Source organism: Colossoma macropomum, unplaced genomic scaffold, assembly GCF_904425465.1.
Source record: "Colossoma macropomum unplaced genomic scaffold, Colossoma_macropomum, whole genome shotgun sequence".
NCBI lineage: Eukaryota > Metazoa > Chordata > Actinopteri > Characiformes > Serrasalmidae > Colossoma > Colossoma macropomum.
This window is the reverse complement of record NW_023494788.1, coordinates 36,523,008-36,546,407: the sequence shown is the minus strand read 5'-3', so window position 1 is coordinate 36,546,407 and position 23,400 is coordinate 36,523,008. Positions and strand designations below refer to the sequence as shown.

Sequence of the window (23,400 nt, the reverse complement as noted above, 5' to 3'; positions counted from 1 at the left end):
AATGACCCACCCATGTGAGTGTTTTTAAATGAGGCAGCGAGAGAAAAGTTAATTTACATATGTCAAAAATGAGAATCATGTTTTTTAATATAGGATATTTGTGAAATGTTTGATTGTAGAGGCTAAGATTTCTTCACAGTGGTGGTGATAGGAACCAGGGGTCCCCATTTTATTTACTGCCCAAAACCACCAGTGAACCTACACTGAAACTGAGTTTTATATGGAATGTTGATGATGGTAAAATAGTGTAAAACCTGTAAAAATACATTTTAAGGCTTATTCTGCCTCAAGCAATAGTAAAATAGTGGAAAGTATGGAAAAAATATGTTTTCTTTTGGGACTATTATGCCTCACAACACCCTACATATTATGTATCCCCTCCATTCACTATGAATGGAGTTTAAGGTCAAAGTCTTCGCAAAACTGTCATAGAACAATGTCTCAGACATCAAGCAGTGAATTCATAACCGTTTCATGTAATAACTTTCTGTGAGAGAGCTTTTAGAGGTGGATGTCTGGTTCCTATCACCACCACTGTGTACAATTCTGACTCAATAAGTTTCTCTGTAACGGAGAACCACCAAACCACTCTGAATGTTTACAGCTCAGTGGTGGGATTCACCTTTAACACTGATGACTCTGTTATAGCTGGTTGCCACAGAGTAGCCTTTAATTAAGAGTGAAGGTTTTCCCCTGTTAATTTTAGGGCTTTCTGAATATCGAGGTATTTACTTGGACCCCAAACAGGAATTGTGGTCTCATCTATAAATAAATAAATAAATAAATAAATAATCTAATTGACTGGCACTGTTCCTACGCAGAGGAGTGAGGGAGGATTTGTACTAAATCACTATAGCGATGTTACCATGTCATTGTCATGTTTGTGTGTGTTTGTACGTGTTGACGGTTGTCTCTGCTGGTCTCAGGCTGTCTGTCTGCGGATAGCGGTGGCTGTAGTCAGGTGTGCGTGACGCTGTCACCTGGCAGGTGGGAGTGTGAGTGCCAACCTGGATACCAACTGCAGCCAGATGGCCAACAGTGCAAAGCCACAGGCAAGACCAAACAAACACTCACCCGTATACACATACGTATGCACATATACACACTGTGTTCACCATACACACTAAGAAGGGGCAACATTCACTGATGCGTCAATCTATAGGGAACAAGTCAACACTGATTTTAGAAAATTGCACTCAGTGACAGTACATATATAATAATAATTCAATAAAATATTTTCTGTAATCATTAATTCTCATTAATCCCTATGCTTGTTGTATTTATGCAAGATTTGTGATAATGCTCTTATTTCATTGTTCAGTTTTGTTTGGAGAAAAAGGATTAAGTTATTGAAAAGCCCAACACAAAATTACCCAATCAGAATGGTTTTCCCTGTGGCATATAAGCAGATACAGCTGAACAAGCTCTCTCATTGGTTAGGACTTCAGGAGCTAGACCGAAGGCCGTACATCTTAGATTAAGTACCAACATAATTAGGAAGTGACAGAGGAATCAACCATGCTTTGTGCTTTGATCATCTTACAATGGGTGGAGCCAATTTCAAGAGAAATAAACATCACTGTAGATCAGAGGAGCCCAATACTGGTCCTGGAGATCCACCACCCTGCAGAGCTTAGCTCCAACCCTACCCAAGTAATGAATGCCTTCTGGAGCTTCTGAAATTGGAGTCAGGTGTGTCGGAACTGAACTCTCAGCGGTAGATCACCAGGACCAGGACTGGGCACTCCTGCTCTAGTCCTACTGAAAGTTCTAGATACATCACTGGTTTAGTTGTTAGGAACGGAAAACAGTGGCAGCAGCTCTATGCCAGAACTCTTTTCTGAAATAGTCACTGTAATACTGATACATACAAGCTCAGACATATGATTCAGATAAAACAGACGGAATGAGTTTTACAAGATTCAGATGTGTTTAATCTAGAATGGCCAAAAAACAATCATGTCAGTGACTGTTAGATATATTACTAGGATAGACATATTACTAGAATCATACAGAGATGTTTTTGTCCCTTTCTTCCCTATTAAAAGTCTCACAAAACACATCCAGCTTAGACAGAGTTCCTGACTAGGCTTCAGATTCACAAAACCTAACAAACAGAATTCTACAGATTTTTCAACATCTCTACATAATTGAGTGTTTGAGATGCACACATAGTCTTTCAAAGTGGTTTGGTGTGAAAGGATTGACTGTAGAGACTCAGATTTCTTTACAGTGGTGGTGATAGGACTACAACACAGATATAGCCATTTTATTTACTATCCAAAACCACCAGTGGACCTGCATATGTCTTCTGAGTTTTATATGGAATGATGATGATGATGGTGAAATAGTGGAAAATTTGAAAAAATACATTTTAAGGCCTATTCTGCCTTAAGCAATGTATTTGTGACCATTTCATGTAATAAATCCATGTGAGGGAGCTTTTCTCTAGAATAAAGCATTTCACACCAAACCACTCTAGATGACTTTGTTCACATCTTAATGATTTCATTATACAGAAATTTAGAAAAATTCTCCTTTAACTTGTTTCATGGCAGGGATTAACAAATTCCTCTGTTAATCTAGGTTTAGATTTACTTTCAAAGAATAGATAAATCATACTATGTATATGCATGCCCTGCGATGGCCTGGCGACCTGTCCAGGGTGTTTCCTGCCTTCCACCCAATGACTGCTGGTATAGGCTCCAGCTCCCCCCTACAACCCAGACGGATAAGCGGCTTAGATAGTGAGTGTGTGTGTGTGTGTGTGTGTGTGTTTGTATTTGTATGTATATTGCCACCTTGTTATTACTTACTGGAAAAATATGTTTTAGATTTGTGATATGTATGTAGTGATTTGTCTGCTCTGCTAAAAATAGACAGTCTTCACGTGATTGACACCACAGACTTCAAAAAAAGGGTCCACCTCTGTCAGAAGGCTGTTTCTGATTGGTCAGAAGCTCGGCCCTGATTGGTCCAAGAGCTGTTTATGATCCAAAATCCTGAACTTGACCAGCCCTGGAGCGGGTTAGGCATGCAGCATAAGTCTAGAGCTAAGCCTAGAGTTACTGCTTAAGCAAGAAATCCTTCTTGTGAGGCAGGACTTTCATGTTTTTGTTTTTTTTTTTTGTCTGTAATGTCTATATATTGTGTAAATTATTACTTCATTTACAGTCCTATGGGAAGAAAAAACATCAAATATGGTGTGTGCAAAAGTTATGGCACATTTTATGTTTAATTTGTTGTTTCCAATATGTTAAACTCAGCAAAAGAATACATATTGTGCATCAAAATGTGCAGAAGTTTGTTCTCTGTAGAGGATGTGTTCACTTATTTTCACATACAATATTCAAACTATTGAACACGACTGTACATTTGAGTATTCAGTGCATATTAAAAAATAAATCAAATCATGGTGAAATTTGAGGCTGAACTGTAATTGAATCCATTTCTTTCTCAGGTCCTCCAGCGTTCTTGTTGTTTGCTAATGGGGTGGACATCAGGAGGGTCAGTATGGATGGGTCAGGGAGCAGGACGCTGCTGGAGGATCCTGAAGGTTCCCTCAGAGCTGTGGACTACGACCCAGTGCAGAGTATGGTAATGAAACATGCTTATATAAACACAACTGAAAGGTCCAGGATGTTGACATGAGTGTTGATATCTGTGTGCAGGTCGCCATCTGGTGGCCAAAGGCTACAATTGCAACGTAATGGTAATATCCACATGGGCTCGTTGACATTTTGTAATTATTCAGTGTTGATCATGTGAAACTGAAAAATATTTTATCTTGTTTGTTATATAGCAAAAATACATGACATATCATTATATTTTTGTATACTCATTGAGCACTTTAGGAGCACCTACTTATTCATGCAGTTTCTATTTGTGTGGCAGCAATGCAGTGCAGAAAATCATGCAGATACATGCCAGCTGCTTCAGGTAATGTTCACCTCAACCATCAGAATGGCGAAAAAATGTGATCTCAGTGATTTTGACTGTGGCATGATTGTTGGCCACTAGAGTTACCTCAGAACAGTGCAATAAAGGAAAAACATCCAGTGAACAGCAGTTCTGTGGACAGAAATGCCTTGTTGATGAGAGAGGTCAGCGGAGAATGGCCAGACTGATTTGAGCTGACAGAAAGGCTACAGTAGCTCAGAAAATCACTCTGGGCAATTGTGGTGAGCAGCAAAGCATCTCAAAATGCTTGAACCTTGAGGTGGATGGGTTACCACAGCAGAAGCCAAGGTTTCAGTTCTGTCAGCCAAGAACAAAAAACTGAGGCTGCAGTGGGAACTGGTTCACCAAGATTGGACAGTTGGACACTAAAAAACACAGCCTGATCTGATGAATCTTGATTTCTGCTGAGGTTCACAGATGGTAGGGTCAGAGTTTTGTGCCAACAGCATGAATTCATGGACCCAACCTGCCACGTGTCAGCAATCCAGGCTGGTGGAGGTGGTGTAATGGTTTGGGAAATATTTTCTTGGCACTTTTCTGGGCCCATTAATACCAATCAATCATCACTTGAATGCCACAACCTATTTGAGTATTGTTGTTGACCATGTGCATCCCCTCATGGCCACAATTTACCGTCTTCTAATGGCTACTTCTAGCATGACAGTGTACCATGTCACCAAGCAAATCATCTGGTTTCATGAACATGAAAATTAGTTCAATATTCCCCAGTGGCCTTCCCAGTCACCAAATCTGAATCCAGTAGAACACCTTTGGGAAGTGGTAGAATGGAAGATTTGCAGTATGAAACTGCTCCTGAAAAATCTGCAGGAACTGATGCAATCATGTCATGGATCAGCAAAGCGAGGCCCTACCCATTGTTATTATAGTGTTTCTAATAAAGCGCTCTGTGAGCTTATATTACTGAGATGCAAATCATACATTTGTTCTGATTTACACATTTAATTATATATAAACGGTATAACACAATTTAGAATTTTATTAGAATATAAAGCTTTGCCATACATTAATAATAGATGCATAATTATATAAACTATTGTTAAATTTATCACTATACTTATGTTTAACCCCTTAAAATCACAGGCTTATTACATACTAAGGCTTTTATTCAGTAACTACAGGGACTTCAGTACAAACTACTTGTGCTATTCTTCAGTTATAGAAGTGTGTAATAAAGCTTTGGGTTTGCCGACAGGCCCTGGCCATTTAAGGGGTTAAATTGTATTATAACATCAGGATTTGCTATGACTATTTGACAGCCCATCAGGGGATTAATGGGATAGTTCACCAAAAATGAAATTTAAACAATGCTGCGTTTGTGTCTATAATTTTGCACTGAAGCTACAAAACGAATATAACAGAAGCCTGTGTCACCCAAAACCATTACTTGCTCGCTACATTTGCCTCACAGCTCCAGTGCAAAACACAACATGTCTTGACTGAGTGACTTCATTCAGGGTAAAGTGGGAGAGAAGGTTAAGTAAATGTAATTTCATGGTGAACCATTCCTTTAATATTTGTGTTTGTGCTCTGTATGCTTCAGGTTTATTTTGCCAGCACTGAACGGAAGCAGATTGAGAGGATCTCCATGGACGGAAGATCCAGAGAGCTGCTGCTATCCACTGGGCTGGACTCATCACCCGAGGGACTGGCTCTGGACTGGGTCAACCGCAAACTCTACTGGACAGACAGAGGGTAATACACAAAGCTCAACAAACAGGACAACTAAGCAAACTTTAAATGTGTCTAAAAAGGGTTTTTTTTTCATTTCAGCTCATCCTCAATTCGCCGTAGTGGTCTAGACGGTCAGGACAGGGAGATGCTGATTTTTGAGAAGCTGCTGAAGCCCCGAGGCATCGCAGTCCACCCTCAGGCACAGTAAGACATTTAATCTCAGGGGCATCGCCTGGCCTGGACTTCCCAGGCTGTAGCCCCTAATATATTTTAATCAGCCCTGAACCCTAAAATGCTAATGTGACACGTTTCGGCCCAGTACATTTGCACGTCCCTCTCATCATTCATTGTTTCATTCGAGGGCACATTCACCCACTCCTCCGCTCCAGAGCTATTCCTAACGCAGCTATAAACTGTAACACTGCAAGAGAGAGTGAGCGAAGAAGAGAGTATTTTTGTTAAAAAGTAAATATACTACATAAAAAATCACTCATTAGAAAACAAGCCCAACTCAACTCAAGCCCAATTTTTACGTGAAAATTCCGATATTTTGTTGGGCCCTATTGCATTGGGGTCGTGAAGACCTCTAAAATGTTAATCACAACGCTCACAATTAAATCCAGATGTGATGTCACAAAATTATCGAGATGTGATGTTTTTTTTTAAATGTGCCTTTGATTTTTAAACGATTGTTTCTAGTTTGGTTTTAAGAACAGTTTTACTGAATGGCTTTTCAGTACATGGTTGTTGACACATATGTTAATTTTCTGCTACAAGTAATGTTTTCACTCTTTTCTTGTTGATGCAAAGCATTGCACAACACTTGTTATCTGACGATATATTATTATTCTTCTCGGTTCATATTTTTTGTTTGCTAACACATCCTGAGGTTTTCAAAATATCGACACCGTTCCAACTCCGGAATGTTCCTGAGTCTGATCAGGAATTGTGTGCTTGTATACAGCTTTCGATCAGACATATGGTTTTCATACAATCTTCGTAAAATTATGCATTGAAAATGATAGGAATGAATTGGGGTGCAAATTTTGTGCATCCAACTTATGTAATATTGATGCAAGTACATTGGTAACAAACTAACCATGTGGGGAACCATAGCAACAACCTAGCAACGGCCTAGCAACCACCTGGGATACCATAGCAACCACTTAGCAACACACTAACAACCACTTAGCAACACCCTAGCAACCACCTGAGATACCATAGCAATCACTTAGCAGCACCCTAGCAACCATCTGGGAACTGCTTAAGCTGCACAATCACTCTGCATTTTATTAAGGAGATACACTTTTCTAGTTTTTATGATTTTGTTTACAAGACACGCCAGTCATTTCTTTAGCCTAGCATTTATGAGCATAGCAGTCACTGAGGAGTAACCAGAGCAGCAATATACAGTATACAGTATTTAATTGTTCTGTACATAAAATAATACAAGAAAATGAAAAAAAAAAACGTAGAATACAGCCCCTTTAATCCGGTATTAAAATGTATTTAATCTTATACTGAAATGTTATTTCATATTCATACACTATTTATTTTAAGTATGGATTCTAAATAAATTTGACAAGTTAAATTTGACATAACTCTTCCTTTGTGTGCGCGTGTGTGTGTCTGTGTGGAGGAAGTTGTTTTGGACAGATGTGGGCAGTCATCCGGCAGTGGAGCGGTCAGGTTTGGATGGTCTGGGCCGTGAGGTGCTGGTCAGTGCTGGTCTGGTCACTCCAAGCGGCCTGGCTCTGGACTTCAGCTCACAGAGGCTCTACTGGAGCGACCTGACCACTGGATTGATAGAGTCTGCAAGAATGGATGGCTCTGACCGGCGCACACTCACACAGAACCAAGTAGGTGAGGCTGTGGGCTGTAATATGCTGTTCATAGCACAATATGGATTCCACCTATTTTTAAAATATTTCTGCATAATTCAGTGTGTGAGATGTAAATTCAGAGTGTGAGTGATTCAGAGTGGTTTGGTGTGAAATGGTTCAGATGTCTTTACAGTGGTGGTGATAGGAACCAGGGGCCACCATGACTACAACACAAATATAGAGATTTTATTTACTATCCAAAACCACCAGTGAACATACACGTGTCTTCTGAGTTTTATATGGAAAGTGATGATGAGAAAATAGACATAAATCTATTTTACCATCTACTTTGTCTCACATACTCTACCAAAAAGTACAATTTTGCCCAAATCCTCTCAGAACTGTCATAAAACAACATCTCAGATATCAGGCAGTGTATTCATAACCGTTTGATGTAATAACTCTCTGTGAGGGAGTTTTTAGAGGTGGATGTCTGGTTCCTATCACCACCACTGTGAACAATTCTGACTTGGTAAGTTTCAAACCAAACCACTCTAAATAACTTTGTTTACATCTTAACCATTTAATTATGCAGAACAAATGGTGGAGTTCCCCTTTAATGGTTAGTTCAAATATTTTTTGAGGGAAAACTTCCAAATGTGGCCAATTAGCCAAGACATTAAGTTTGCTCCTTTAGTTTTAGCACTGGAGCTATGACGCTAATGTAGCTAACAAGTACTGGAAGCTTATACCTCACCAATTAGCATGGTGCTATCTGCATGCCTAAATAATCACACACTCACCTTAAATCATGTGGAGTTGCTCAGTATCTCTAATAGACTTAATTATGTGGTTTCTGACATTGTATGACTCGCTGTTATCTATAAACATGGGCAAAAGTACGTAGCTGAAGCTTGAAGCTTCACACTTCAAACACCAAACATGTCTCGACTGGTTGTGCACTATTGGGGTGAAGGTGTGGGGTGGGCTGTTAATGAGATTTTTTAGTAAAGTGTTGCTTTTAACACATATTAATTAACATCCTCTTATGCTCTGTGATCCTACAGAGAGAAATATACTGTATGTGTTTACTCTGCCTGCAGGGCGGCCGTTTGCTGTGGCGGTGTTTGAGGACACTCTGTTGGTCAGTAATTGGGGTGATAATCAGCTCTACCAGCTGGACAAGAAAACTGGACACAACCCAGAGCCTCTCAGTGTCGAAACTGTCCAGCCGGCTGCGATCGTCATCATCCATCCTCTGAATAAACCAGGTGCGCTCACACTCACGTGTACATGAGATGTATGAAAAATGATTTCATGGGTATTTTATAGGTGAAAATGTCATCCTCTTGCAAATTTTAGAGCATAATATCTAGTGACATATTGTTTTTTTTTTTTACAGGACAAGGAAAAATTACATAATGAAATTTTTACACTGTGTGTGTGTTTACATGCATTCACTAATCTGATAGCTGAGGAAAATCAGATTTTGTCTGTAATTTGTTCAAGATGTTTTCACACACTTGGGGTAATCAGATAATGAGAAAACTCCAAAACATAGCAAAACATAGTTTATTTAAAATGAAACAGTGGTGCGTTGAATATTCTGTTGTGTTACACAAGCGTTACACTAATGGCAGCTGAGAAGGCCATTCATGGCATTTTTTACACAGAATTTTGGAGCCTGATGAAATGGGTTTAAATATGTGTTTAATGCTTCAAAATACATCTTCTAATGTCTTCAATTGTTGCGTACACCAAACTGCAATGGCTGCATTTGTAGAGGACTTTAATAGAATCCATTGTGTGCTCTGTCTTTTCAATATGGCAGAGTTTATATACATGTTGCTGGTTGGGCAACACCTCTGACCCGCCCATCAAATGAGAACAAACATACCACAAAGCCCGTAGCACACCATTTCGCACTGTTTTGACCTGGAAACCATAGCAAAAATTGTCATATCACATTGTTTTTTATCTTATTTATTTATTTTTTGGTTTATTTCTAGAAATCCTATAATGGCCTTAATCCAATCTAAATAATCAGAGTATGCTGTTAACATGACCTCTTGAATATTCTGATAACTGCAGAAATCCGTTAATTATTATTATCAGTCTGCATGTAAACACACTCACTGTAAAGGGCAGCCGGTGTTTAAAAATTATGTTAAAAAAAAAATAATTATAGAGATTTTATCCTGGCAGCAACAATATGCTTTACATGTGTGTGCACTCTTCATGTCCAGAAGTATTCAGACAGCTCTTTTAATGAGTGAATCCAGCTACTTTAAGGTTACCCATTGCTGATACAGTTTATATAATCTCCATAGAAAAGCACTGACCAATAGAATGGGACGCTCTGGAGCAGCTGCATATGAGCCTATGGTCACCATGCCCAGTGTCAAACATGGGCAAGAGGGTACAAAGCACTTTACAGAAAGAGGAGAGAAATAGAGAGAGACAGAGAGAGAGAGAGAGAGACTATAGTTATATAGTTATTTGGTGCTCTTCTCGCAGGGGCAGATCTCTGTCTCCATGGAAACGGAGGGTGTTCCCAGCTGTGTGAGAGCAGACTGGGACTGGCCCAGTGCTCCTGTCACTCACAGCATGTCCTTTCAGCTGACGGCAAAACCTGCCTGCCCAAAGAAACATCCTCCACAGGTCAGTGTAGCCGTCTGTCCAGACAGGATTACTATCAGTAATAAAACCTTGGGTGAAAGTGAATGTGAACTTGGTCAGTGAACCGGCTCTGATTGTGTCGCAGGGTCAGGTGGCAGAGAATGGAGGGATCACCTAAAGAACAAAACTCTGAATGATGAAAGTCTGCCCTCAGACTCAGGAGAGCCAGCGGCCTTCACTGAGAAAATGGTGTCCGGTACAGTCACGGTCATTTCACTTAGATACTCACTGAAACTGCACTGAAATTGCTTGATTTAAATGTATACTGGATATCCATATAAAAACCAAAGTATTTGCAAATTATTGTCAAGAGTAAGCTAAGGGATAAAATTGTACTGGTGTAATATATTTTAGTCATGAGGAAATGAGGTACAGGTTTCAATTAAGTAAAACTCAGCGCAGCACTACTTTCAGAGCAGATATCACACTCCATTTCTCACAGACCTGAGAATCAGCAAAAGGTATGAGGCACCTAATTTGGGCATGACACCGATTACAGAATGACGCATGACTTCAGACGTCTGTAATCCATCTCTGTTAGTGCATGCAAGCATTTCAAAATTAGCAGTGCCAGTCGGGCCTGGTCGCGTCACATCTCAAAGTTGTGAGTTTAGGTTTTAGATTCATTCCAGTGCAAACTCTAGCGCACATTACATACTGTTAAAATGAATAAAATAGACAAAAATATGGACAAAATTAAGGGTTAATGATGGCCGCTACTGTTTTTAACTATGCTGATGCACTTCAGTCCATGTTTAACTGTGAGTCATACAGTGTCAGAAACCACATAATCACGTCTATCAGAGATACTGAACACCTCCACACTCTCTGAGGCGTACATGATGATTTAGGTAGGTGACATGGGTCAGCCATAAAACCACCTCCTTGTTTCTACACTCACTGTCCATTTTATAGCTCCACTGACCATATAGGAGCACTTTGTAGTTCTACAGTTACAGTAGTCCGTCTGTTTCTCTGCATACTTTGTCATCCTGTTCTTCTATGGTCAGGACCCCCACAGAGCAGGTATTATTTAGGTTGTGGATCATTCTCAGCACTGCAGTGACAACTGTGGTGGTGGCATGTTAGTGTGTGTTGTGCTGGTGTGAGTGGATCAGACACAGCAGTGCTGCTGGAGTTTTTAAACAATGTGTCCTCTCACTGTCCACTCTATTTGACACTCCTACCTTGTTGGTCCACCTTGATGATAGCTCATCTGTTCATGTTGGTCGTTCTCTAGTCCTTCATCAGTGGTCACAGGAAGCTGCTGGCTGGATGTTTTTGATTTTCAGTCCAGCAGCAACACTGAGGTGTTTAATAACTCCAGCAGCACTGCTGTGTCTGATCTACTTGCACCAGCGCAACACAAACTTAGATGCCAACATCACGTCAGTGTCACTGCAGTGCTGAGAATGACCTGACACTCAAATAATACCTGCTCTGTGGGGGTCATGATCCATTAAAGCATTAGCCTATCAAAGTTTGAAAAAAAAAACAGATGGACTACAGTCTGTAATTGTAGAACTACAAAGTGCTCCTATATGGTCAGTGGAGCTGATAAAATGGACAATGAGTGTAGATACAAGGAGGTGTCATTCATCCTATGACTGATTGGTGTAGTTAGCACCATGCTATTTGGTGGGGTATAAGCTTTCATTAGCCTCTAGGTTACATGAGCCTCATAGCTCTAGTGCAAAAACTAATAAAGGAAACTTCAGAAACCAAACATGCCTCAACTGATCCACTACATTTGAGGGTGAAAGAGGGGGGAAATTGGATAAATTCAATTTCTGATTGAAACAGCCAGTGATACTGGAAGAGGTTGATGAAGACAGTGATACCTGTGCATTAATAATAGTAACATTGCTGCTTTATCTGCAGATCAGGACAAATGTTTCTCTTTAAGCTGTGATGTGAACGCTCAGTGTGTGCTGGATGACACTGGTGCGGTTTGCCGCTGTCTGAGCGGCTTCACTGGAGATGGACAGATTTGTGTGGGTAAGCAGGATCTACATTACAGTGTGTATTGATTTTTAGGCCATCAGGTCACATGTACACTGCCCAAGAAAAGCTTCTGGACACTTTAAAAGCTTTTGTTTTAAATGTTTTCAGTTATTTAACATGTTAAAAGCGTAGTGTATATTAGAAAGACTTGCATTTTTAGAGTAAAAGAAAAAATGTTAAAGTGTCAAAACATACCATTCATCCCAAAGTATCAAGTTTTGTTTGTTGATTTTCTAAGTGTAAAGAAATTATCACATCCTTTACAAACACACTTGTGCACATTTTAATGCGCAATCACTGTTTCTTACTCTCTATGTGATTTTTGTAATTATTAATTGATGTTAGTGTTTTATTTGTGCAGATTTCTGTATGCTTTATTAATGATTGTGTATGTTTGTGTGTAGATATTGACGAATGCACATTGGGCTTTGCTGAGTGTATGAGTGTTCGTTCTGAGTGTGTGAACACAGCCGGTGGATATTTCTGTCAGTGCAGATCTGGATTCAGTGGAGATGGACACCACTGTATAGGTGAGAACAAAACACACACACACACACACACACACACACACACACACACACATAAAAGCAGTCAGGACTTTGCTTCCCCAAGAGCCTTAATTTCCCCAAGAGCTGAATACACCAATTAGCATCAAACTCATCACATGCCTCATCGCAAACTTTCCAAATGTATGGACAAATTTCCACTATAGGTCCAAAAGTATGGACAAATATCAAACATCAAACCAAAAGTCCAAACAAATATCAAGCATAAATCCAAAAGCACAAACAAGCACGAATATTAATTTTCTAACCAAAAGTACATACAAATATGCAATATCAAAACAAAAGTATAGACAAATATCAATTATCAAGCCAAAAGTACAGATAAATATCAAATATCAAACCAAAGGTACAGACAAATATCAAGTAAAGAAACAAAAGTATGACAAATATCAAGTATAGAACCAGGTGTACGGACAAATATCAATTCAAATATCCAAACAAATATTAATCATAGAACCAAAAGCAAAGACAAATTTCATGTGTAGAACCAAACACATGTACAAATTTCAAGTGTAGAACCAAAAGTATGGACAAATATCAATTTTCATTCAAACATAAAATGGGCTTTTTTTAAAACCATGAAGGTAAAGCTGACTAAATGTGTTTTAAAAAAAGTTGAAAATAATTTCTCAAAATAACTAAATAATCACTTTTTTGCTGCAATTGTTCAGCCAGCCCCCTTTGGAGAAAATCACCTGACTAGTGGCTCCTGTGTCTGTGTGTTTGTAGATATTGATGAATGCAGGTTGGAGATGCACAGCTGTGATGTAAATGCTGAGTGCCTGAACACACAGGGACATTACGAGTGCAGATGTAGAGACGGGTACAGCGGCTCAGGATTCAACTGCCATGGTAAACAGACAGACAGACAGATAGATAAATAGATGGATAGACAAACAGAGAAACAGATCGACAGAGAGATAAATGGACAGACAGATGGACATACAGACAAATAGACAGATTTATTAATCTTTTTTTTTCATGTTAATAATTTTAATTATTAGTTGAGCTCTGTTTGATTTGTGTGTGTATATGCTTGCTGTACTAATGATACGTGTTATTTTATTCAATACAAAATAATAAAAACAATGTTTAATATTTTGTCCAATAACATGTACGGTGTACACTGAAACAACACAAAGATATTTTAAGATATCTTATTGAATATTTCAGCATCTTTCTGAAACAACAAATAGCTGCCTCAGCAGTTATAGTTAAGGTAACTATTATGAATTATACTATTATGAAACTACTGTCCTGCAGTTCAGAAGTGAAGAACTGGAAAGTAAAACAACATATAGACCTTTAGAGTTGAAGTGGTCTGTGATTAGAGATTAAAGAATAGTGATTACATAATAGTCATTAGGGAGACTAGTGTTTAGGGTGAATAGTGATTAGTTAATAGGGACTAGGGACTATAATTAGGGAACAGTGATTAGAAAACAGTGATTAGTGAATAGTGATTACAGATTAGTGATTATGGTGAATAGTGATTAGTGAATAGTGATCAGAGAACAGTGGTTAGTAAATATAATTATGGAAACGTGATTGTGAAATTTTATTAGGGAATCATAATTAACGAATAGTGATTAGTGAATAGTGATCAGAGAATAGTGGTTAGTAAATATAATTATGGAAAAGTGATTGTGAAATTTTATTAGGGAATCATAATTAACGAATAGTGATTAATGAATAGTGATCAGAGAATAGTAGTTAGTAAATATAATTATGGAAAAGTGATTGTGAAATTTGATTAGGGAATAGTAATTAACGAATAGTGATTAATGAATAGTGATCAGAGAATAGTAGTTAGTAAATATAATTATGGAAAAGTGATTGTGAAATTTTATTAGGGAATCATAATTAACGAATAGTGATTAGTGAATAGTGATCAGAGAATAGTGGTTAGTAAATATAATTATGGAAAAGTAATTGTGAAATTTGAGTAGGGAATAGTGATTTATGAACAGTGATTAGTGAATAATGATTAGTGAATACTGATTAGTGAACATCAATTTGGGAGTAGTGATTAGAGAATAGTGATTATGGAATAGTGATTAGAGAATAGCGATTAGGGACTAGTGATTATGGAATAGTAATTAGAGTGACTAGAGAATAATGATTAAGGTATAGTGATTACTGAATCATGTTTAGAGAATAGTTGTTAGGGAATAGCGATTAGAGAATAGTGATTTTGTGATTAGCCTGAAAAGAACTCTCCCTCTGTCTTTTGGTGTAGCAAAGTCAAAGGACGCCCCCTTTAGGCCGACCACAAGCAGTACACCGGACATCACGTCTCCATGGCGACGCAGTGGGGTGGAGAGTTGTCCATCTTCTTATGATTCATACTGTCTGTACAATGGAATCTGTTTCTACTTCCCTGAGATGGACTCTTACGGCTGCAAGCAAGTGTTGCTCTCACGCACACATCATCCATCACACAACCACAGAAATCACTTATTTAACACTAATTCACAAACACTGAAACTCTGACTGAATTATTTGACCGCATTCAGCCACAAGAGCATTTGTGAGGTCAGTTACTGATGTTGGATGGTCAGTTCTAGATCACTCCAACTCATCCCAAAGGTATTGGATGGGGCTCCATCACTCCAGAGAACACAGTTCCACTGCTCCACAGCCCAATGCTGGGAGGCTTCATACCCCTCTAGCCCATGCTTAGCATTGGGCATGGTGACCTTAGGCCCATTCTATTGATCAGTGCTTTTCCATGAAGTTAAACAAGCTGTGTCTGCAATGGGTGACTGAACGCAGCCAAGTAGTCAGTTCTTTTTCTGCATATTTCTTGTGGATTTATTTAGGGATTTTGTTTAGGAAACTCTTTCCAGCATTCTGGTACAGTCTTTGCTTATACATCTATTGGTTTTTCTTTGACTTTTTTGACTCTGTGGGATCACTGACTATCCATTGTAGAAGACTTTACTTCACTGGCAGCCAAAAAGAGTTTCAAAACCATAGTTTGGACCATCTGTTCCTGCCACTCTCATATGGCTCACTCTTTGGAATGTAGAACAGCAAGGATAAACAGGGTCAAAACAAGAACAGTTACAGCCGCATGCAAACGTTTAGGTGCCACTGGTCAAAGTACATGTTTTGTTGATTTTCTAAGTGAAAAGAACACATCTTCTACAGAGAACAAACTTAAATATAACGTTTTCCAGCATATTTCCATGCACAATTTATATTTATTTGCTGAGTTTAACATACTGGGGAAAAAAATCAAACATACAATACAAAATCTGCCATTATTTTTGTACAGGCCACATTTTCTGCTGTATTTCTGCTAAACACAACACGTCCAGCGGTGCCTAGACTTTCGCATTAGCCTGTATATGCTGGTCAAACACTGCTGGAGAGTATTGAAGATAATGCAGGAACAATGAACTTGAAAATGATCCCTTTTTTGCTCTGGTTATTTATTTAGATTATTACATTGCTATTATTATCAGTATTAATATTAGTTCTATCCTATTATTATTATTACTGATAATAAATCTTGGTAAATCTTGGTCTTTTGTGTACACTGGGGACCACAAGTCTGAGAACACTAGTAACAGAGCTTCTATTTTGTATTTTTTTCTAATTTAATACAAAGTTTTACATTTCAAATTACACTATATGGCCAAAAGTATGTGGACGCCACTCCAGCTGATGCTTGGCATTGCACATAGTGAATGAAACTTGAATCATCATGAAGCTCCAGATGTCCAATTCTTGTGCTGATGTTGCCTCCAGAGGTACTTTGTAGTGGCTGATGCAACAGAGGATAGTTGATTTTTACGCACAGCTAGCTTCAACAGTCAGAAGCCCTCTTCTGTGAGTTTGCATGGTGTACCACTTGGAGGCTGAGTTATTGTTCCCCCTAGAACCTTTCATTTCACAATAATAGCACTTACAGTTGACTGAGTCAGATCTAGCAGAGTAGAAATTTCACAAACAGACTTGTAGCAAAGGTGGCACCCTATGACAGTGCCACAGTTAAAGGGGAACTTAATCTTTCAATGGTTTAGATGTAACAAAATCATTCTGAGCGGTTTGGTGTGAAATGACCCTTTCTAGAGAAATTTACCGAGTCAAAATTGTCCACCATTGTAGTACTAGGAACCAGACGTCCTTATGTCTACACTACAAATATTACCATGTTATCTGCTATCCAAAATGACCAGTGAACTTGAGTCTTATAAGTTTTATATGTCACACTGATTATGTTAAAATACTGCTTAATTTGAAAAACTATGTTTTCTTTGGGTACTATTTTTATTGCTTACAACACCCTGCATGTATCTGCACACCTTTTGTTTTGTTTGGTTTGGTGGCATTGCGTTGCATGGTGTCACCAAAACTCAGAGCTTATGTGAGGAATGTTATTCATCAGAGGAGCTGTGATAGATCACAGTTGCACCCTGCTGGTCAGTTGTTCAGAGTGGTGGTGAACTGCACTGTACCAGGAGGCAAAAATAAAAGGAGAAAATACAGTACGTTGAATTTACAGTTGCCGTTACAAGAACCAGAAATCCTGAAGTTGTGGCTAATTGTTTTGAAGCTACACACAAATACCAAAGTCGAACAACTTCACTGATGAAGACTAACTTACTCAAGACCAGTGAAAAATGCAAAGCATATTTCTTCAAATGCTGGCTGCTAAAGAAAACTGTGAGCGAAATAAATTAGTCATCATTAGTCACTGTACACATAGCAGTGTCAGACTGTCTAAAGTGGACCATTCAGTAAAATAACTATCTGCCTTGTTATCCTACCTCATAAACTGGTAAGCAGAGTAGCAAGTTATTTGTTGACACAACCAGTTTCCATTCGCTTCTGCTTCAGCGCCGGCGGGTTCAGTCTCTCTCTCTCCATTTTGGCTCTCTTCTTCAAGCCGCTGCAACTCATTTGTGTATTCTGTTTCAAGTTGAAATGGCTCTATAACATTTTGGAAACACACCTACTGGTCCTCTGCATACTCTGCTTTCTTCCAAAATAGAGAAAACTGTAAAAATAAACTGTAAACAAAAGCTGCTGCTGGTGTTAGCCGTGTACAGGTTAGTAACGCACATTAGCTCGCGCGCATTGATCTCAGTTAAGAATGCGGTTTTGAGAGGAAACACAGAAGTGATCCCGGAGTAATAGTTATTATTAGTTTCAACTATCACAAAACAATGTCTCAGGTATCTCAGCTCTGTGGAGATTGCATGGCTATGTGCTCATAGTGGCTGAAACATCTGAACTCAATAATTATGAGGGATGTCCACATACTTTGTGACATATAGTGTATTATGGTGGTGGTGGTGGGGGGGGGTTGTGGGGGGGGGCGTCATAGACAACTCAGAGTTTGTGTCCATAACACATCTTTATTTAAACTTTGCTCAGCACACAGAATACAAGAATACTCAGCTGTCATCTTCATCTCCTTTTCACTCTCCCTCTGCATACACACACAGTTAGGGGTGGCTCCTAGCCCCGCCCTCTAAAATAAGAGCCCTTAGCCAAATAAACCCTGTGAATTAATGCTGGAGAACAAACAAACCAAAATCAGTGTGCAAACATTTCTTGAACACGCCACATTATCATTCCCTTTAACCAAACACAACCATACTCTGATGCAGCATCATATTATCAGTGTAACAAAAGTGGAATCTTTGAAATTGTAACACTAATTTGCGAGTCAGAATTGCTCACAGTGGTGGTGATAGGAACCAGATATCCACCTCTAAAAGCTCCCTCACAGAAAGTTATTACATAAATACAGTTACCACATAAATACACTGCCTGATAGCATTGTTTTGCAGTAGTTCTGAGATAATGTTTCTGCCTATGCATTTCTAATTTTCTATTTTCTATTTTTTTTTTCTATTTTACCATTCATCATTAACATTACATATAAAAACTTAGAAGATCAGAAGGTTCATTGGTCGTACCAGGTTACTAGTGACATCACTGTAAAGAAAATCATTAAGATTCTGTGTAATTAATCACTTTACATCAAACCCCTCTGATTCACTGTTTACATCTCAATGTTTGAATTATCCTGAATTTTTGAAGAATTGTTGAAATTCCCCTTTGAGACTTGCATTTATCCATGTCCAGACCCTGGCCTCAGCAGTGTTTTATGCCACTAATGAACAGCAGATGGCATTGTTGCTTCATAAAATGAAGTTACAGCACCGTGTTCTGTCTTTATTTTCAGTGTATTATGGTAGAGAGCATGTTAAGTTTATCTATATTTGTATCAGGGTAATCTCTTAAAATTAACCAGATGTCAGACTATGTTGTCAGACATGCTAATGGTAAATACCTCAGTAGTGTGAGTTTATTTATTATTATTTATTATTAGTTATTTATTATGTGTTTATTTATGTGTGTTGTAGCTGTATGCCAGGCTACATGGGCGAACGTTGCCAGTTCAGTGATTTGGAGTGGTGGGAGCTGCAGCAGGCTGAGCAGGAGAAAAGGAGGAACGTGGCCATCGCTGTGTGTATAGCGTTACTCATCCTTCTGCTGGCCATCACCGCCAGCATCACCTATTGCTACAGGTCAGAGACTTTAGCTGGACTGGAAATGGTGCCCTAATCACTATTCCCTTCGTTGGAATACTATATAGAACACTATTAAAGGGAACAGAGAGGGCACCCTAATCACCTACACTGGAGCACTATATAGAACCCTATTATATGGAACAGAAATGGCACCCCAATCACTATTCACTAAATTGGAACATGACATAGGTCACTATTATAGGGAATAGAAATGGCCTCTAATCACTATTCCGTACATTGGATCACTATATAGAGCACTATTATAGGAAACAGAAATGGTTCCCTAATCACTTTTCTTTACATTGGAACACTATATAGGACATTTTTATAGGGAACAGAAAAGGGGTCCAATCACTATTCCCTACACTAAAGCACTATTTAGATCACTATTATAGGTAATATTAATAGCCCCTTAATCACTGTTCCCTACATTGGAGCACTATATAGAACACTATTATAAAGAACAAAAAAGGTTCCCTAATCACTATTCCCTCCATGTAGATCACTACTATAGGAAACAGAAATGCCCACCTAATCACTATTCCCTACATTGGAACTCCATGTAGATCACTACTATAGGAAACAGCAATGCCCACCTAATCACTATTCCCTACATTGGACCACTGTATAGAACACTATTGTAGAAACTGACATTGTCCCCCAGTTACTATTGCCTACATATGTATGGAACACTATTACAGGGAACAGAAATTGTGATTTTAAGTTTTGCTCAAAGGAGCAATTCAAGGATCGGTCAGCTGAGACGGTGCAACGTTTGATTTCTGGACCGATCATTAAAATATTACAAAATGTTGTTGGTTTTCTGTACATTCTGTTTTGGACACACTCACCTCTGCACATGTTTGCATATTAGCAGATTTTTACACTAGAGCTATGAGGCTAATGTAGCTAACAGGTAATGAACACTTACACCTCGTCAGTTAGCACTGCACATACTGCATGCCTAAATCATCACACGTTTAAATGAGAAGTTCAGGCTTTAAGATGCTGCTGCTGCTGTTTGTAGCTATGCTAATGTACTTTACTCCATGTTTATAGATGACAGTGTGTCATACATAGTCAAAAACTACATAAACTACATTCTATAGATTACCTAACAACTCGACTCAGTTTGAGGCATGCAGCTAGCACCATGCATTTTGTATCAGGCACAACTACTGATGTAAAATATTAGCTACTAAAAACAGCTGCTAGCAGATAACATTTGTAATGCACTCCAATATATGTGATATTGCCCTGGATTCAGTGAGGAACACCCACATGATCAGTAATGAATGAAATAGTACTGATGCTGTCTGTTTCCCTGCTGTGTATGTGTGAATTCAGGCCACACCGCTGGCGTTAAATTGTTTATTAGGAGCACTCGCTGAAGCCAAGGCCAATGAAAGATTAAAGATGTTTTCCCTCGGCTTCAGCATGTGTCAGTAGGGTGTAAAACGCAGACGCTCCTGTCTGCCTCAGGTTAAGTGTCTGATTCTCTTTGTGGGTGTTTACGTGGCCCCTTTTAGACTCCCAAAGCAACCGTGCTTGTTTAGGGCCCCTTTAACCCAGCACGCTTTCAATTACATGCTTGGTTTAGCTTGTACTACAGCAATTACGCATCAGAATAGGTCAGAATAGGCCTCAGAAATGGACCCACTGATCTATGGCCTTATTTAAACGCTACAAGGGGTGACAATTTTTCTGGTTCAAATTGCCTTTTGCACTTGGCTGCCTGTATCTCTTTTTTCCCCTCTCTTTTTTTTTCTTTTTTTTTCTATCTATACCTCTTACACACACACACATGCTCCTACACACTGCACTCATGTTCTGCATGAACCCCTGCTTTATTCTAAAGCCTATTATAGGCCCCAGGTGGACGGATGGGTCACACTTATCATAACATACATGAAAGTAATAAAGCCACTTACGGTGAGCACAAAAGCAGCATCTCCAGATTGGCTTTGTCAGCGCCGTCAGTTAGAGGGCCGCTGGTCCGTGGAAAGCTCCGGAGAAAATCAAGGATGCTCACGATCAGCATTTCCATACATATGAGAGAGAATGTGCCCCGTTTGGCCACAGATACCTCGCATGAGTCTGTCCTGGCATTGCAGACATTTCAGTAGCACCAGAGGAAGACACATCATTTGTTGTCAGTTTTAAAGTGATAATTTAAAGAAAAATCGAATGCACCCAAATGTAGTCGATCAACCAAGACACGTTTGGTGTCTTTGTTAGTTTTAGCTCTAGAACTGTAAAGCTAATGCTAACCAATTAGCATCATGCTAACTGTGTGACTGCATCATCACATAAAGCATAAGTTGTTAAGTAATCTCTAATAAACACTGACACTGTATGATTTTTATCTATAAACATGGACAAAAGTACACATAACATTTAGGCTTTATGAGGGCCTCTGCTCCTGCCATTTGATTTTGAGCTATCGTTTTAATTCTTTACTTATTTCTTTAGCTTCACTGCCTTTTGTTTGAGCTCAGGGCCCTGTTGTCCCACCCTGCAGGTGCAGGAGGTTTTTAGGAGAGCGCCCTAAGGACAGCATGAGCGAGACAAGTATGAGTGAGGACAGCATGACAGAAACGCCATCCAGCACTCCACAGGTCAGTTCGGTACTATACCTTACTATTATATTCCATACCATATAATTCAATTCAATTCTATTCTATTCTATTCTATTCTATTCTATTCTATTCTATTCTATTCTATTCTATTTTATAAAATGTTATTCCATTCTATTCATCCCATACTGTAAAATTCTATTCTATTCTATTCTATTCTATTCCCATACTGTTAAATGCTATTCTTATTCTATTTCTTTCCATCCCATACCATAAAATTCAATTCAATTCAATTCTCTTCTATTCTATTCTATTCTATTCTATACTGTAAAATGCCATTCCATTCTATTCCCTCCCATATGATAAAATGCTATTCTTTTCTATTCTATTCTATTCTATTCTATACCACACCAAACCATACCATTTTGTCTAATCACATATCATACCATATCCTACCACACAACTCTATTGCATTCTGTTATATACCACAACATTTCATTAAACCATCCATTACATCATCCGTATTAAACCAAAATGTAAATCTTTCTGTGCAAAATATATTTTGAAAATTAGTGTATATATGTAATATGTATATATGTATTGTTGTTGTGTGGGTTAAAATATGTAATTTATTGTGATGTAAGGATGGGAACTAGTGAGAAGTGCTTATATTTGTAATGGCGCATTGTGTGTGTATGTATGTGTGTAGTTGTATGTAGTGTTGCATCATGGCGCGTGCAGCAACGGGAAGATGCTTCACACTGTGGGCTGTCAGAGGAGAACAGTGTGTCCATCATGCTCCTCAGAAACAGGTAACAGACTAATATACTTAATCAGTCATGAAACTAATGTAAGTTCTGTATTTATGAGAGTGAGAAAGGCGTGGACCAGATATGCCGTATTAAAGCTTCTCACCATTTGTGTGTTCTGTAGGTGAGAGCTGTATTTCAGAAGATGCTGGAACTCTGAAGAGAGAAAAGAAACAGTTGGATTTGGCAAAGTGCTCAAGTTCATGTAACATCTCCAAACCTGGAACTCCTCCAAAGTCCAGTGATAACCTCATCTCTCTAGATGACCCCCAGCCCAAAACCCCACAGCTACTCTGAACCCTGCAGCTGTTTCTCTTTCTAATGCTTTCAGGGTATGGAGGTCACACTGCGCATTAAAAGTTTGGAGACACCCAGCCTTTCAGTGTTTATATATAGCCCCACCCATTTTATTTACTTGTTGTGATGTCAGCACTCATCAGCGCTCAAACCTTTCAGGTATTTAAGGCACCTTTTATACTAGAAGAGTTTCAATTTGTGCTTTTAATAAAAGTTTGGAAAAGAAAGACAAAACCTGCTCTTCATTTATATATATATATATATATATATATATATATATATATATATATATATATATATATATATATATATTATAAACATTTTAAGGAACATAAAGCTGAGTGTTAAAATTAAATATGCCCAAAATAATAGTGCAGAGTTGCTTTATGATAAACTAAGGTTTGTTTTTCTTACTTCAAGGGGAATTCCACCTATTTCTT

The 23,400-nt window shown here is 38.6% G+C and overlaps 1 protein-coding gene across 1 annotated transcript in view; it reads left to right on the top strand.

The window, feature by feature from the left end:
• egf (epidermal growth factor) overlaps positions 1–23,186 on the top strand; it is a 43,651-nt gene extending 20,465 nt beyond the window's left edge. The window contains exons 9-24 of the mRNA XM_036567908.1: positions 927–1,052; positions 3,461–3,597; positions 5,522–5,673; positions 5,752–5,856; positions 7,292–7,515; positions 8,579–8,746; positions 9,993–10,136; positions 10,240–10,350; positions 12,036–12,152; positions 12,563–12,688; positions 13,454–13,576; positions 14,964–15,129; positions 19,111–19,275; positions 21,800–21,896; positions 22,564–22,666; positions 22,788–23,186. Coding sequence (XP_036423801.1) covers positions 927–1,052; positions 3,461–3,597; positions 5,522–5,673; positions 5,752–5,856; positions 7,292–7,515; positions 8,579–8,746; positions 9,993–10,136; positions 10,240–10,350; positions 12,036–12,152; positions 12,563–12,688; positions 13,454–13,576; positions 14,964–15,129; positions 19,111–19,275; positions 21,800–21,896; positions 22,564–22,666; positions 22,788–22,960 — 2,237 coding nt within the window. The 3' untranslated portion in view covers positions 22,961–23,186. The remainder of the gene's footprint in view (positions 1–926; positions 1,053–3,460; positions 3,598–5,521; positions 5,674–5,751; positions 5,857–7,291; positions 7,516–8,578; positions 8,747–9,992; positions 10,137–10,239; positions 10,351–12,035; positions 12,153–12,562; positions 12,689–13,453; positions 13,577–14,963; positions 15,130–19,110; positions 19,276–21,799; positions 21,897–22,563; positions 22,667–22,787) is intronic.
• Positions 23,187–23,400: the final 214 nt, after the last annotated feature.